The 15,938-nt window shown below is 38.0% G+C and overlaps 1 protein-coding gene across 2 annotated transcripts in view; it reads left to right on the plus strand.

The window, feature by feature from the left end:
* LOC102396422 (transient receptor potential cation channel subfamily C member 4 associated protein) overlaps nt 1–15,938 on the plus strand; it is a 69,602-nt gene that overhangs the window by 8,984 nt on the left and 44,680 nt on the right. For both annotated transcript variants that reach the window (XM_025263593.3, XM_025263591.3), the window contains exons 2-3: nt 5,531–5,659; nt 8,286–8,402. In XM_025263593.3, the coding sequence (XP_025119378.1) occupies nt 5,531–5,659; nt 8,286–8,402 (246 nt within the window). The remainder of the gene's footprint in view (nt 1–5,530; nt 5,660–8,285; nt 8,403–15,938) is intronic.

Below are 15,938 nucleotides of genomic sequence, written 5' to 3' on the forward strand. Positions count from 1 at the left end.
TAATCTCTCTTGATGATATTTTATAGTTTTCTATGTAGTGGTCTTTGTTAGATTCATTCCTTGGTGTTTGATATGATTTGATGGTATCGTAAATAGCATTTTAAAGATCATGTTTTCTAACTGTAGCTGTAATATAAAAACAAGATTGGTTTTTGTATTGCTGCAGTGTTTATATTGCTCCTGTATTTTAATTATTGCTCCTGTATTTAGATTATTTTGGATTGTGTGTGTGTACAGTCATCTGCAAGTATATCTGCAAATGAAGCTTTTATTTTATCCCTTCCTATCTTACATCTTTTTTTTCTTACCTAACTGCTGTTTGGGATGCTCCTTTACAGTGAATTGAAGTGGCATGTCACTGACCTAAGAGGGAGAGCCTTAAACATTTAACCATTAAGTATGATGTTGAATATTTTCTGTAGATACTCTTATTAGTTCACTTCTTTTCTGAGTTTCTGTGTTCAATTCTATCAAAATGCTTTTTCTGCATTGAGATGTTAATATTGTTTTCCTTTGTGTTATTAATATGATGAATTACACTGAGTAAACTTTTCAAGTATTAAACCAAATCTGAATTTCTGATTCAAAACTTCATCCTTTTTATAGATTGCTAAATTTGATTTCTAATTTTCTTATTAGGATTTTTTTCCTTCTGTGTTTATGAATGAGAATGGCCTACAATTTTCCTTTCACCAGGTTTTGGTATCAAGTTTATCTTGGCCACTAGTCATAGCTTTAGTTGGACCCCACAAATTTTGATCTGTAGTATTTTCATTGTCATTTATTTCGGAATATTTTCAAATTTCTCCTTGAATTTCTTCTTTGACCTATGCATCTTTAGGAGGTATACTTTTTAATTTATGAACATCAGGGTTTTATAATTATCTTTCTGTTACAGATTTTAGGCTGATTGCACTGCAGTCAGAGAACATAGTTTGTGTTTTGATTCATTTAGATATGTATTGAAATTTGCTCCATGGCCCGGCAGCTGCGCATTTTGTAAATGCTCTGTGTACTTGCAAAGAATGTATCAGTTCAGTTCAGTCGCTCAGTCGTGTCCGACTCTTTGCGACCCCATGAATCGCAGCATGCCAGGCCTCCCTGTCCACCACCAACTCCCGGGGTTCACTCAGACTCATGTCCACCGAGTCAGTGATGCCATCCAGCCATCTCATCCTCTGTTGTCCCCTTCTCCTGCCCCCAAGCCCTCCCAGCATCACAGTCTTTTCCAATCAGTCAATTCTTCGCATGAGGTGGCCAAAGTACTGGAGTTTCAGCTTTAGCATCATTCCTTCCAAAGAACACCCAGGGCTGATCTCCTTCAGAATGGACTGGTTGGATCTCCTTGCAGTTCAAGGGACTCTCAAGAGTCTTCTCCAACACCACAGTTCAAAAGCATCAATTCTTTGGCGCTCAGCCTTCTTCACAGTCCAGCTCTCACATCCATACATGACCACTGGAAAAACCATAGCCTTGACCAGACGGACCTTTGTTGGCAAAGTAATGTCTCTGCTTTTGAATATGCTATCTAGGTTGGTCATAACTTTCCTTCCAAGCAGTAAGCGTCTTTTAATTTCATGGCTGCAGTCACCATCTGCAGTGATTTTGGAGCCCCAAAAAATAAAGTCTGACACTGTTTCCACTGTTTCCCCATCTATTTGCCATAAAGTGATGGGACCACATGCCATGATCTTCGTTTTCTGAATGTTGAGAGTTAAGCCAACTTTTTCACTCTCCTCTTTCACTTTCATCAAGAAGCTTTTTAGTTCCTCTTCACTTTCTGCCATAAGGGTGGTGTCATCTGCATAAATGTAGTGTCAGTTTCTGCAGTGAAGCCATCTGGAATTTTGATCAGTTTAGTTCAGTCGCTCAGTTGTGGCTGACTCTTTGGGACCTCATGGACTGCAGCACAACAGGCCTCCCTGTCCATCACCAACTCCCGGAGTTTACTCAGACTCATGTCCATTGAGTCAGTGATGCCATCCAACCATCTCATCAATATGGAGAATATTGCCGTATTAGAAATACTAAGTCTTCCAATCTCTGAGCATGAATGGCTTTCCATTTATTTAGGCATTCTTTACTTCTTTAATTTTTTTCAATGATGTTTTGTGTTTCATTGTACAGATCTTATATTTTGTTAAATTTATTCATAAGTATTCTTTTTGATGCTGTTACAAATGGGATTGCTTTCTTATTTTAACTTTTGGATTGTTTATTGCAGATGCATAGAAATTCAGGTGATTTTTGTATACTGATTTTGTATCCTGAAACCTTGCCAAACTCATTTATTAGCTCTAAGTGTGTGTGTTGGTCTCCTTTGAAAAAATGTCCATTTAGGTCTTATGCCTATTTTTAAATTGGGTTGTTTATATTTTTTTCCTCTTTTTTCTGTTGAAGTATAGTTGATTTATAATGTTATGCTAATTTGTGCTAATTAGTTTTTTGTAGTTTTGCTTTGAGTTGTGTGAGCTGTTTATATATTTTAGATATTAATCCCTTATTATATCATTTGCAAATATTTTCTGTCATTCAGTGGGTTCTGCCTTTTCATTTTGTTGATTGCTTCCTTTGCTGTGCAAAGGCTTTTACGTTTAATCAGGTCCCATTTATTTGTTTTTGATTCTTTTGCCTGAGGAGACAGATACAGAAAACATACTGCAATGATTTATGTCAGAGTGTTCTGCCTCTGTTCTCTTCTAAGAGTTTTATGGTTTCTTGTCTTACATTTAGGTCTTCAATCTATTTTGAGTTTATTTTTTATATTTTGTGAAAAATGTTCAAATTTCTTTTTAAAAAAATTTATTTTATTGAAGTATAGTTGATTTGCAGTGTTGTGTTACGCATGCCATTGTTTTACATATGCTGTACAGTTTTCCCAACACTGCTTATTAAAGAGGCTGTCTTTTCACTGTTGTATATTCTTGTTGGTTTTGGTGTAAATTAATTGACCATAAGTGGTGGGTTTATTTCTGGGCTTTCTGTTTCGGTCCATTGATCTGTGTGTCTGCGTCCATGTGCCAGTACTGTGCAGTTTTGGTTCCTGTAGTTTTGTAGCATAGTCTGAATCAGGGAGTGTGATACCATCAGCTTTGTTCTTTTTTTTTCCAGGATGGTTGTGGCAGTTCTGGATCTTTTGTGGTTCCGTATACATTTTAGGAATTTGTTCTAGTTCTGTGAAAAATGCCATGGATATTTTGATAGGGATTGTATTAAATCTGTAGATTGCTTTGAGTGTATGACGTTTTAACTAGTCTTCTAATCCAAGGACACAGGATATCTTTCCATTTCTATGTATCATCCTTAATTTGCTTCATCATTGTTTTATAGTTTTCAGAGTATAGTTCTTTCACCTCCTTGATTAAGTTTATTTCTAGGTATTCTTTTAGTGTCTTTGGTTTTGGTATCAGGGTTAATACTAGCCTCATAGAATGAGCTGGGAAGTGTTCCTTCTTCTGTTTTATGGAAGAATTTGTGAAGTATTTGCCAGTTTCTCTTTGAATGTTCAATAGAATTTACTAGTGAAGCATCTAGACTTGGGCTTTTATGGGTCGTTTCCTTCCTCCATCCCTCCCTCCTTTTCTTCCTTTTGTATTAAATCACTAATTTGATCTCTTTAATTGTTTTAGGTATATCAGATTTTCTATTTCTTAAGTTAGTTTCTGTTATTTGTGTCCTTCTGAGAATTTGTACGTTTCATCTAATTTATGTAGTTTGTTGGCATATAGTTGCTCTTAGTATTTCCATGTAAACCTTTTTATCTCCTTAAAATTGGTAGTTGTTTCCTCTTTCATTCCTGAATATATAGTAATTTGAGTCAATGTAAGTTAGTCAGTGTAACTATTTTTAATATTGTTGGTCTTTTCGAAGAACCAAATTTGATTTTGTTGATTTTTTCCTGTTATTTTGCTTTTTTCTATATCACTTATTTTTGCAAGGATATTTTTAATTTCCTCATGCTTTCTTTGGGTTGGGTTTACTCCGTTTTTCCCCTAGTTTCTCATGATGGAAGATAAGATAATCTGAGATTGCTCTCCTTTTTAATATAAATGTTTATAGCTATAAACTTGTAAGCACTGCTTTTGCCATGACCCATGAAGCCATTGTTGTTCTCTGTCTTTTTCCTTTCAAGGAAAGGAAAGGTCTTTTGTTTTTTTTCCATTGTTTTGGGGTTTGCCTTAATTTGAGTTTGCTTGAAGAATATAACATTTCTGATAATCATTTAGACCTACAGAAATGGTAATTTCCTATGGTTCACCCTAATACAAATATTCAGAAACATTTCATTATCTTTCATGACCCTTGAATTATTTTATTTTTACAATCTAAGAAAACAAGCTCAGGAAGAGTAATGGGACTTGTCCAAGATCAGAGTACTGATGTGCATCAGGATAGGCCAAGCTGTTACTGAAGACCTGCATGTCCTTTGTAAGCTGCAGTGAGCTTTTGATCTAATTGAGGGATAAGTCTACATGAAAATAATTCACTTCTGGCACCGATAATGCCATATCCCCAAAATAGACACTGCCATGATTAATGAACCTGTCATTAGACTAGGCTATTGCTCATGCCTTCAGACACTTTCTGAGCCCCTGCTCCATGCCTGGCGTGCTTGGAGAGAAAGAAGGCGTGCACAGTAAAGACAGCCTGGCACCTGCTCTGTAGCGGCGGGCGGTTAGGACAAATGAGCCAGTAATTACAATACAGTACGATAAATGTTAGATAAGATCCCAGACCCTCTCAGAAAGGAGAGAGAGGAAGTCCTATCAAGGAAAGTTTCTGTTTTTTTGGCTTGCATTTTGAAGGAGAAGGAACTTTCTAGGTAGAAGAGACAGGGAGGAGGAGGAGGAGCTTTCCAGGTAGAAGAGACAGGGAGGAGGAGGAGGAGCTTTCAAGGTAGGAAAGACGCCCAGAAATGTTCTGTGGCATAGAGTCCACCCTTGAACAGCACAGAGGCGTAGGGGCGCTGACCGTTCACAGTCAAAATTCTTGTATAACTTAAAGAGTCAGCCCTCCGTACCCACAGTTTCCCTGCACCTGTGGAATCAGCCAGCCATGGATAGTGTAGTACTGTAGTATTTACTACTGAAGAAAATTTCTCATGTAAGTGGACCCATGCAGTTCAAACCTGTATATGTGTGTGTGTAAATAATTACCCCTCTTGCTCCCACCTTAGGTTTATTTTCTCCCCATACAGGTGGCATACATATACAGAGCCGTGTACGGGAGAAGAACATATGCAAAGCATAGAGAGAGAACACATACATTTGGAGCCTAGAGTGTGCATTGGGCAAAGAAGAAGTTAAGAGAGGAAAGTAGGTGATAGAGTAGGAAGGGGGTGTATCATAAACAAGGAGCTGGACTTTGACCTTACAGGCTGTCGGGAAACTTGAAGGTTTCTAGAAAGACCTTTGACTTACTTGTCCTGGGTGGATTTGGGAGCCAGCTGCTCTCTTTTGCTGTATGCTCTAGTAGTTCTTTCCTCACCAGTAATAGTTTCCTCTTTTTTTTTTTCCTTTGGACTTAACAGTTCACTGAAACTTTTTTGACGGAAAGGGACAAACAGTCCAAATGGAGTGGAATTCCGCAGCTGCTCCTTAAGCTGTATGCGACCAGCCACCTCCACAGTGACTTCGGTGAATGCCAAAACATCCTCAAGGTAACTGTTAGGGGCATTGGAGGGGCTGCATTCAGGGCCTCCACGTGATACGAGACATCTGGGTTATTCCTCTTTTTCAGTCTGCGTTTTAAAATAGCCTGTATTTATTGAGTAAGCGGTAGAAAATTTGGGAAGTTCAGAAAAAGTGCAAAGAAGAAAATAAAAATCACCTATAATCCCACTACCCAGAGATAATCACCGTTAAGTCCCCGGTGTATATACTTCTGGGTTTTATTCACACTTGTTTTGTCCTGCTGCTGCTACTGCTAAGTCACTTCAGTCGTGTCCGACTCTGTGCGACCCCATAGATGGCAGCCCACCAGGCTCCCCCGTGCCTGGGATTCTCCAGGCAAGAACACTGGAGTGGGTTGCCATTTCCTTCTCCAATGCATTAAAGTGAAAAATGAAAGTGAAGTCGCTCAGTCGTGTCTGACCATCAGCGACCCCATGGACTGCAGCCTTCCAGGCTCCTCCGTCCATGGGATTTTCCAGGCAACAGTACTGGAGTGGGGTGCCATCGCCTTCTCCGTGTTTTGTCCTAGTACTTGCCTAATTAAGGAGGCCTTGCCCTGGGATTGGGATACATTCTTTTTCAATGGGATTTAAAAGGTCCCATTTTGGTGAGACTTCAAGGAAGTGGCCTTGTGGTTGTTGATAAGTATGACAGGCATCTGAAGGTGAAGGGACTTGGAAAGAGTGCAGAGACATCCAGGGCAGTTGTTCTCAATCTGGAGTGTGTAACAGAGTCACCTGGAAGCCTTGTTAATGGTGGGCCCTGCCAGTAGAATTTCTGATTTAGTAGGTCAAACTTCATATTGGGAAAGCAGGTCCAACTTTGAATTTAGATTACTGGCTCTAATGTAGCTAAAATCTATTCAAGTTATATTTGATCATAATAAAATATGTTTTTCAAATGTGAAGTTCTGTTTATTATTTCATATAAATCATTTTTAAATATTAATAGGGCCAGATAAGTTTAATCTTTACCTTTCAGAAGAGATGTTTTGTCTATACAACTTTTTTTGTAAATTGAAAACCATTCCCAAGTAAAAGTTTATATAAAGATATTTGTGTTCTTAATCTTCTCACAGTTTGATTTAGGATAGAAATAATTACAGTGTCTTATGCTTGCTTGAAAACATTTTGTGAAGAATTATACATTATTTCACTTGATTCCTGCAAAATCTCTGAGATATGAGGTAGATGAAAGAGGGAAATTTATATTTGTGAGTGCTTGCTATGTGATCATCATTTCTTTATGCATTCAACAAATACTTGAAATTTACTATGTACCAGGCATATTTAATTTTTATGATAACTCTGTGAGATGGGTGGTATTAGTGGATTAGTCCAAAATACTTTGATTGCATGTAACAGTAACCCACTCGGATTAGCGAAAAAGATTTTTTATTGTCTCACATCTTCAGAAAGCACAGATGTGAGTTCAGGGGCCAAATAGAGTTAGGCAGTCTATTTCTTATCTTGACATTTGTGTGTGGCCTCGTATTCTTCCACAGAAGTAGGGCTGTTACCTGAAGAAGAGAAAAGGAGATACTGAGCAGGAAAATCCAGATGTCTTCTGCATTTCCTTTCTCGGTTGAGAAAACAGACTCAGCATAAACCACCCACTGTCATGTGGTTATCATGATGAGCCCAGATTTGTCCTGCTCCTGAAGCCAGCTTCCACTGTACTGTGTTGCCAGCAGAATTACAGTCTAGTTTTATAAATGAGAGAAATGAAACCCAGAGGAAGTAGTTCTCCCACTAATTATGTGACCTTGTACAACTTTGTGCTTTTTGTTTTTTAACCTGTAAAATGGGTCAAACTGTACTCACTTCATTGAATTATTTTAAGGATGAAATGGACTTAAGTATAGAAATCCGGTGCTTGTCATGTAATAGGTTATCTGTAAGAGAGAGTTCTGCTTTTTCTTGATGAGTGGTACTTGGACCAACATCAACATCACTTGGGTACTTAATGATAAATGCACATTCTCAGGCCCCAGCCCAGACCTGTTAAATCAGAAACTGCAGGTGGGACCCAGCAGTCTGGGTTTTAACATGTCCTTCAGGTGACTGGATGCACCACTGTATGAGAACTACTGCTCTAGCCCAGTGGGTTCCGTCTTCCCTTGCGGTTCCTGAGAAGAGAACACAATGAGTAGGACCCTGTATTCTTCCTACTCTTCCTCCTGTTTGACCCACAGTAGTTATGCTTTCTTTTGTAAGCACAGACTCAGGAGCCAGACATCCTAGGTTTAAGTCCTGACTCTGTCACATGCCCTGTTTGACATTGACAACTTCTTTGTGTCTTAGTTTCCTTATCTGTAAAATTGGGCCAATACATTACTGTTACATCATAGAGTTGTGAGGATTAAAAGAGGTAACTTATGAAGAACCATGCCTGGTACATAATAAGCATTTAATAAGTTAGCTTCTACTACGATTACAACAACTTTTATCATATCAGCTTTTCTGTAAGTTGGCTTTTTTTTATTGTTCATTGTGGAGGCTGTCTTTGGCTTCATGGGAATTCAAGTTGTGACTAAAATGCAAACTGTTCTTTTGGTGTCTGGTTTGTGTTGGATAGTAGAACTCAGTGTCTCTTGGTATCCTTTTTCACTAGGAAATTTCTCCTCTTCTCTCCATGGAGGCTATGGCATTTGTTACTGAAGAGAGGAAACTTACCCAAGAAACCACTTATCCAAATACTTATATTTTTGACTTGTTTGGAGGTGTTGATGTAAGTCATTGTTTATTATTACTACTGCTATTTAATGGCTTGGGAACTTTCGAAATGGGAATTAGGAAGCGTTTTAGAATTTATAGCAAGCATTTCAGAATTTTCTCTTTAGAAGTTCCATGGTATTCACCTGTGTTGAAGTACCATAGCTTTTACATTGAAAGAGTTGATTTTATGTGAATTGATAATAATATCAACTTTTTTAAGGCACAAAGTTAATGTTTCCTAGTTCAGCTGTGATGACTAGTTTCTTCTTTGTCCTTCCAGAGATGTAATATATATATGTGTGTGTGTAAATAGTTACCCTGACTGCCCCCACCTTAGGTTTATATTCTCCCCACATAGAAGTAGCATATCATATATACAGGTACCTTGCTTGCTTTTTTTCATGTGATTCTATAACTTGGAGGTAGATTCATTTTAATATGTGTAAATCTGCCTCATTATTATTAACAGCTATATAGTATTCCCTGGTATGATTATACCATTATTTACTTAGGCCTTAGTTGATGGACATTTAGCTTTCTCAACAAACAAGGTTGCAGTGAAAGTTTTTGTACATGTGAGTACTGTATACTTTTAGGATCAAAGCATATGTCTTTTATTGTTTATAAACTTAACAATTTATGTACCTAAAAGGCTTTTATCAACTTACATCCCCAGTAACAAAGAAGAAGAGTGTCTTTTTATCCACTCCATCACCAACACAGTGTGTGTATGTGTATTTTTATGGACTTTGTTCTTGAGGTATAACTTGCATACAGTGAGGTATGTCAATAACTATGAGAAGATACATTCACCTTTGCCACCCAAACCATGAAATAGACTGTTACCAACACAGAGTAGCCTCCTTCACTAAGCAATATGTTTTAAGTATTTTAAATATTTGCTAAGCAGATATGAGGAAAATGATATTTCTTCATAGTTTTTTAAAGTTTTATTGAGATATAGTTCACATCATATAATTCACCCATTTAATGTGTATAATTCAGTAGCTTTTAGTGTATTTGTAGATGTGTGAAACCACCACCACAGTCACTCTAGAACATTTTTATCACCCAGAAAAGAAACTCCGTATGTTTAAGCTATCACTCTCCCACTCCTCCAACCATCAGCCCCATCATAGGCAACGGTTACTCCACTTTGTCTTTATAGGTAACCTTGTCTTGGACATTTCATATGAACAGAGTCACATAATATGTGATCTTTTGTTATTGGTATGTTTCACTTAGTTTAATGTTTTCAAGGTTCATCCCCATTATAGCATGTTTCAGCAGTTTATTCTATTTTATGGTTGAATAATACTCTACTGGGTGGATATACCATATTTTGTATGTTCATTTGTCAGTTAGTGGACACTTGGGCTATTTCTATCTTTTGACTATTACAAATAATGCTGCTCTTAACACTTGTGTACAAGTTTGTGTGTGGAAATATCTTTCCATTAATGTTGAGAATATACCTAGAAGTGGGATTGATGGGTCATATAGTAGCTCTTGTATTTAATTCTTTGAGGATTTATCAGACTGTTTTCCAAAGCAGCTGCACCATTTTGCATACCCACCAACAATGCACAAGGGTTCTGATTTTTCCACATCCTCTTCAACACTGGCTATTCTCTCTACTTTTGATTATAGCCATCCTACTGGGTGTGAAGTGTTACTTCATTGTGGTTTTGATTTGCATTTTGCTGTTGCCTAATGCTATTGAACATTATTTTATGTGCTTCTAGGTCATTTGTTTGTCTTCCTCGGAAAATATCGTTATTATGAATTCTGAGAGCCCTTTATATAGTCTCTGTATAGTTTTAAAAATTTATATCTTTCTATGAGTGGAATTGGATATCTTTTCGTGTGTTTATAAGTAGTTCCTTTTTTTTTTTTTCTATTTGTTTATTAGGCCCTTCTCTTATTGATTTTTGTCTTAGTTCAGGCTGCTATAGCAAAATCCACAGATTGAGTAGTTTATGAACAACAGATTTATTTCTCAGAGTTCTAGAGGCTGGGAAGTCCAGATTCATGGCACTGGCAGATTTGGTGTCTCGTGAAGAATCTCTTCTGGGTTACAAATGCCAGCTTCTCCCTGTGTCCACACATGATGAAGGGGCTGTCGAATCTCTCTGGAGCCTCTTTCATAAGGTGTAACACCATTCGTGGGTGCTCTGCCCTCATAACCTAATCACCACCCAAAGGCCCCCCCTCCTAATGCTATCACATTGGGCATTAAGATTTAGCATGGTTTTCAGGAGACAACATGCAGATTATAGTAACTTGTAAGTACTCAGTTTTTAAAGGTCCTTTGTCATAAGTGTTCTGTTTTTTTCCCTAGTTTGAAAATTGAATTTTGACTTTGTTTATGATACATTTTAATGTGAAACTTTTTAGGTTTACTTTTTAAGTTGTTTACTTTTTAGGTTGTCAAACTGATTGGTCTTTCCTTTCATGGGTTCAGAGTTTTCCTTTGCCCATTGTTGCATTATAAACTGTGTCTTTATTTCCATCTAATACTTCAAAGTTTTTATCATGTATGATTAATTTTTGCACCACTTGAAATTTATTTTTACGTAATGAGTGAGGGTACTGGGATCCTGCTTCTTTTCTCTCAGATACCTGTCCTTTCCCCTGTTACTGGGAGCATGAGGGAGGCTTTCAGGGTGTTGTTGTTGTGTTGTATCTTGATCTGGGTGTTGATTGTGTTGGAATGAGATTCACTTTGTAAAAACTGGAGCTCTATGTTTACAATTTATACTGTTTGCTTTATCACGTTGTTCAGTTCAGTTTAGTCACTCAGTTGTTTCCGACTCTTGTGACCCCATGGACTGCAGCACGCCAGGCTTCCCTGTCCATCACCAACTCCCGGAGTTTACTCAAACTCATGTCCATTGAGTCAGTGATGCCATCCAACCATTTTATCCTCTGTCATCCCCTTCTCCTCCCACCTTCAATCTTTCCCAGCATCAGGGTCTTTTCAAATGAGTCAGCTCTTCATATCAGGTGGCCGAAGTATTGGAGTTTCAGCTTCAACTTCAGTCCTTCCAATGAATATTCAGGACTGATTTCCATTAGGATGGACTGGTTGGATCTCCTTGGAGTCCCAGAGACTCTCAAGAGCCTTCTCCAGCACCACAGTTCAAAAGCATCAGTTCTTCGGCACTCAGCTTTCTTTATAGTCCAACTCTCACATCCATACATGACTACTGGAAAAACCATAGCCTTGACTAGACGGACCTTTATTGGCAAAGTAATGTCTCTGCTTTTTAATATACTGTCTAGGTTGGCCATAACTTTGCTTCCAAGGGGTAAGCATCTTTTAATTTCATGGCAGCAGTCACCATCTGCAGTGATTTGGAGCCCCCCAAAATAAAGTCTGCCACTGTTTTCCCATCTATTTGCTATGAAGTGATGGGATCAGATGTCATGATATTAGTTTTCTGAATGTTGAGCTTTAAGCCAGCTTTTTCACTCTCCTCTTTCACTTCCATCAAGAGGCTCTTTAGTTCTTCACTTTCTGCCATAAGTGTGGTGTCATCTGCATATCTGAGGTTATTGATATTTCTCCCGGCAGTGTTGATTCCAGCTTGTGCTTCATCTAGAGCCCAGTGTTTCTCATGATGTACTCTGCATATAAGTTAAATAAGCAGGGTAACAATATACAGCCTTGACATACTCCTTTTCCTGTTTGGAACCAGTCTGTTGTTCCGTGTCCAGTTCTAACTGTTGCTTCCTGACCTGCATACAGATTTCTCAAGAGGCAGACCAGGTGGTCTGGTATTCCCATCTCTTTCAGAATTTTCCAATTTATTGTGATCCACACAGTCAAAGGCTTTGGCATAGTCAATAAAGCAGAAATAGATGTTTTTCTGGAACTCTCTTGCTTTTTCAATGATCCAGTGGATGTTGGCAATTTGATCTCTGGTTCCTCTGCCTTTTCTAAACCCAGCTTGGACATCTGGAAGTTTACAGTTCACATATTATTGAAGCCTGGCTTGGAGAATTTTGAGCATTACTTTACTAGCATGTGAGATGAGTGCAATTGTGCGGTAGTTTGAGCATTCTTTGGCATTGCCTTTCTTTGGGACTGGAATGAAAATTGACCTTTTCCAGTCCTGTGGCCACTGCTGACTTTTCCAAATTTGCTGATATATTGAGTGCAGCACTTTCATAGCATCATCGTTTAGGATTTGAAATAGTTCAACTGGAATTCCATCACCTCCACTAGGTTCGTTCGTAGTGACGCTTCCTAAGGCCCACTTGACTTCACATTCCAGGATGTCTGGTTCTAGATGAGAGATCAAACCATTGTGATTATCTGGGTTGCGAAGCTCTTTTTTGTACAGTTCTTCTGTGTATTCTTGCCACCTCTTCTTAATATCGTCTGCTTCTGTTAGGTCCATACCATTTCTGTCCTTTATTGAGCCCATCTTTGCGTGGAATGTTCCCTTGGTATCTCGAATTTTCTTGGAGAGATCTCTAGTCTTTTCTATTCTATTGTTTTCCTCTTATTTCTTTGCACTGGTCACTGAAGAAGGCTTTCTTATCTCTCCTTGCTATTCTTTGGAACTCTGCATTCAAATGGATGTATCTTTGCTTTTCTTCTTTGCTTTTCACTTCCCTTCTTTTTACAACTATTTGTAAGGCCTCCTCAGACAGCCATTTTGCTTTTTTGCCTTTCTGTTTCTTGGGGATGGTCTTGATCCCAGTCTCCTGTACAATGTTATGAACCTCTGTCCATAGTTTTATCAGGCACTCTGTCTATCAGATCTAGTCCTTTAAATCTAGTTCTCACTTCCAATGTATAATCATAAGGGATTTGATTTAGGTCATACCTGAATGGTCTAGTGGTTTTCCCTACTTTCTTCAATTTCAGTCTGATTTTGGCAATAAGGAGTTCATGTCTGAGGCACAGTAAGCTCCTGGTCTTGTTTTTGCTGACTGTATAGAACTTCTCCATCTTTGGCTGCAAAGAATATAATCAGTCTGTTTTCGGTGTTGACCATCTGGTGATGTCCATGTGTAGAGTCTCCTCTTGTGTTGTTGGAAGAGGGTGTTTGCTATCATGTTATTACTTCAATTTGAAAAAACATTTCCTTTCCTTAAAGATGCCATTTTCCCCAAAGCAAAAATTGAGTGTTGAACATTTACATCCATAGCATGAGTCATAGACTGTATTCCTTCAACTGTTGCTCGGCATTCCCTCTTTAGCAATCCCAGCGGTCCTGTCGCATTTACTTACTGGCCAGTTTGAAGGGCCTTTACTTCTGAATCGTTTGTCAAAGAATTTGCTTAATAGAAACCAGTGTGTTCCTGGGAGGAAAAAGAAGATAGGAGTCTTTAGCCTGGTGTCTTACTTGCAGTGGGAACGAAGCTTTTCTCTTGCAGGTACATGTCCCATCTTAGGACATCTTCGGATCATTAGTTCTTGATTTTGTGGAGTTTTTCTTCCCTGCTTTGAGTTAGGTTAGCTTCTCCAAGAATCTCAGTCTGTTTATAGAGGCTTTTACTTGGATCATTTTGTTCTTCACTAACCATTATTTGGGTGCATTTCTTCTTGCTGAATTCTCTTGTCATCTTGCTTCTAAAAGTACCTTTCAGAGTTCTTTATTTCTCCCTCTGCCAATCCCCAGAAAGGCTCCAAAGTAATTCCGTTTTCAACATGCTGCCTAATGCTTAGCTGAAGTGGAATGGTGGCTAGACCATTCCTTGTCAACTTGAACAAACCCCTAATGTAACACTGGAAAGTGTATCCTAGAGTCTGTGAAGTTAGATGCCTGTAGGATCAAGTAGGCATATAGTGAAGCAGGCCCGGAGTAAGATGATCTACATAAATTAAATGACTGCAGAGACTGAGATGAACTGGAGAGTGCATGCCTGCTTTTATAGGGAAATGACTTCCATTTCTTTTGACCTTTGCCCTCAGGGATGTAGGAAATCTAGATTTGTAAGTAGAATCACAGCTTTTCAGTAGATATGGACCACATGAATTACGTCTGTGGGCCAGGTATAATCCATGCTTGGCATTCAAGGACTTTTAATTTGTTCATTGGCATAGAACATCATCTATTTGAAGACAGTTTATTTTAAATATAATAATCTATGCAGGATGAGCTCCTCATACTTTACTGGGATGACTGAAAAGCAGGGCATCTCTTTGAAAAGCTTTTGTGTAGTACATCTCAAAAATCTTAAAGATCGTTATTGATTTTGCTCTGTTTGCGTTTATGTGAATCTCTTCTGAGGACATAAGTCAAAATGAGATAAAGCTTTGTATACAAAAATGCTTAGTGTGGCATTACATATAATAGTTAAAAATATTCATCAGGAGGAAGGTAGTTTTTGTTTTCTGTAAGGTCAGTGGTGATATCATTGATATTCTCTGTTATTTTCTATTCTCTGCTAAATTAGTTTCCATTCTAATCCTTATTATTTCTTTTATTTTGCTTGCTTTGGGGTTGGCTTACACCTCTTTTTTTCCAGTGAATTGAAGTAAAAGATTAGGCTATTGGTTTGAGATAATGCCTTTTTTTTCTTTTAAGAGAAATTTTTTGCATTTTTACTGAAGTACAGTTGCTATACAATGTTATATAAGTTACAAATGTACAGCATAGTGATTCACAGTTTTTAAAGGTTATGCTCCATTTATAGTTATTATAAATATTGGCTATCTTCCCCATGTTGTATAATACATTTGTGTAGCCTGTGTTACACTCAGTAGTTTGTACTCCCCCACTTTTATGTTGCCCCTCCCCACAACTGGTAACTACTAGTTTGTTCTCTGTATCTGTGAGTTTGCTTCTTTTTTTGATATAGTCACTATCTTGTTTTATTTTTTAGATTCCACATACAAGTGATATTCATATAGTGTTTGTCTTTTCTCTGTTTTATTTCATTTATCATAATGTCCTCCAAGTCTGTTCATATTGCTGCAAATGGCAAATTTTTGTTCTTTTTTATAGCTGAGTAGTATTCTTCTCTGTGTGTGTATTCCATGTGTGCTTTAGTAGAACATGTATTCTGCTCTTGCTGGGCAGAATTATATAGCTCTCTGTTAGAGCTTATTGGTTTATCCTGTTCAAGTCTTCTGTTTGGTGATACCTCATTTTCTAATCATTATTGAAAGTGGAGTATTGTCTTGTCCAGCTACTGTTTTTGACTTGTCTGTTTCCTTCAGTTCTGTCAGTTTTTGCATCATGTATTTTGAGGCTCTGTTGTTAGATGCATATATGTTTATTATTGTTATATCTTTTCCAATGGATTGACCCTTTTATCATTATTAACTCTTTCTTTCTTTTTTTTTCAGAATGAGCTTTTAAATGCATATTTATTATAAACAGTTTAAACAGGAAGTGAAAGTGTTAGTCAGTCAGTCGTGTCTGACTCTTTGCAGCCTCATGAACTAGCCCACCAGTCTCCTCTGTCCGCGGGACTCTCTAGGCAAGAATACTAGAGTGGGTTGCCATTCCCTTCTCGGGATCTTCCTGACCCAGGGATCGAACCTGGATCTTCCACATTGCGGGCAGATTCTTTACTGTCTGAGCCA

This window comes from Bubalus bubalis, chromosome 14 (assembly GCF_019923935.1).
Source record: "Bubalus bubalis isolate 160015118507 breed Murrah chromosome 14, NDDB_SH_1, whole genome shotgun sequence".
Lineage (NCBI taxonomy): Eukaryota > Metazoa > Chordata > Mammalia > Artiodactyla > Bovidae > Bubalus > Bubalus bubalis.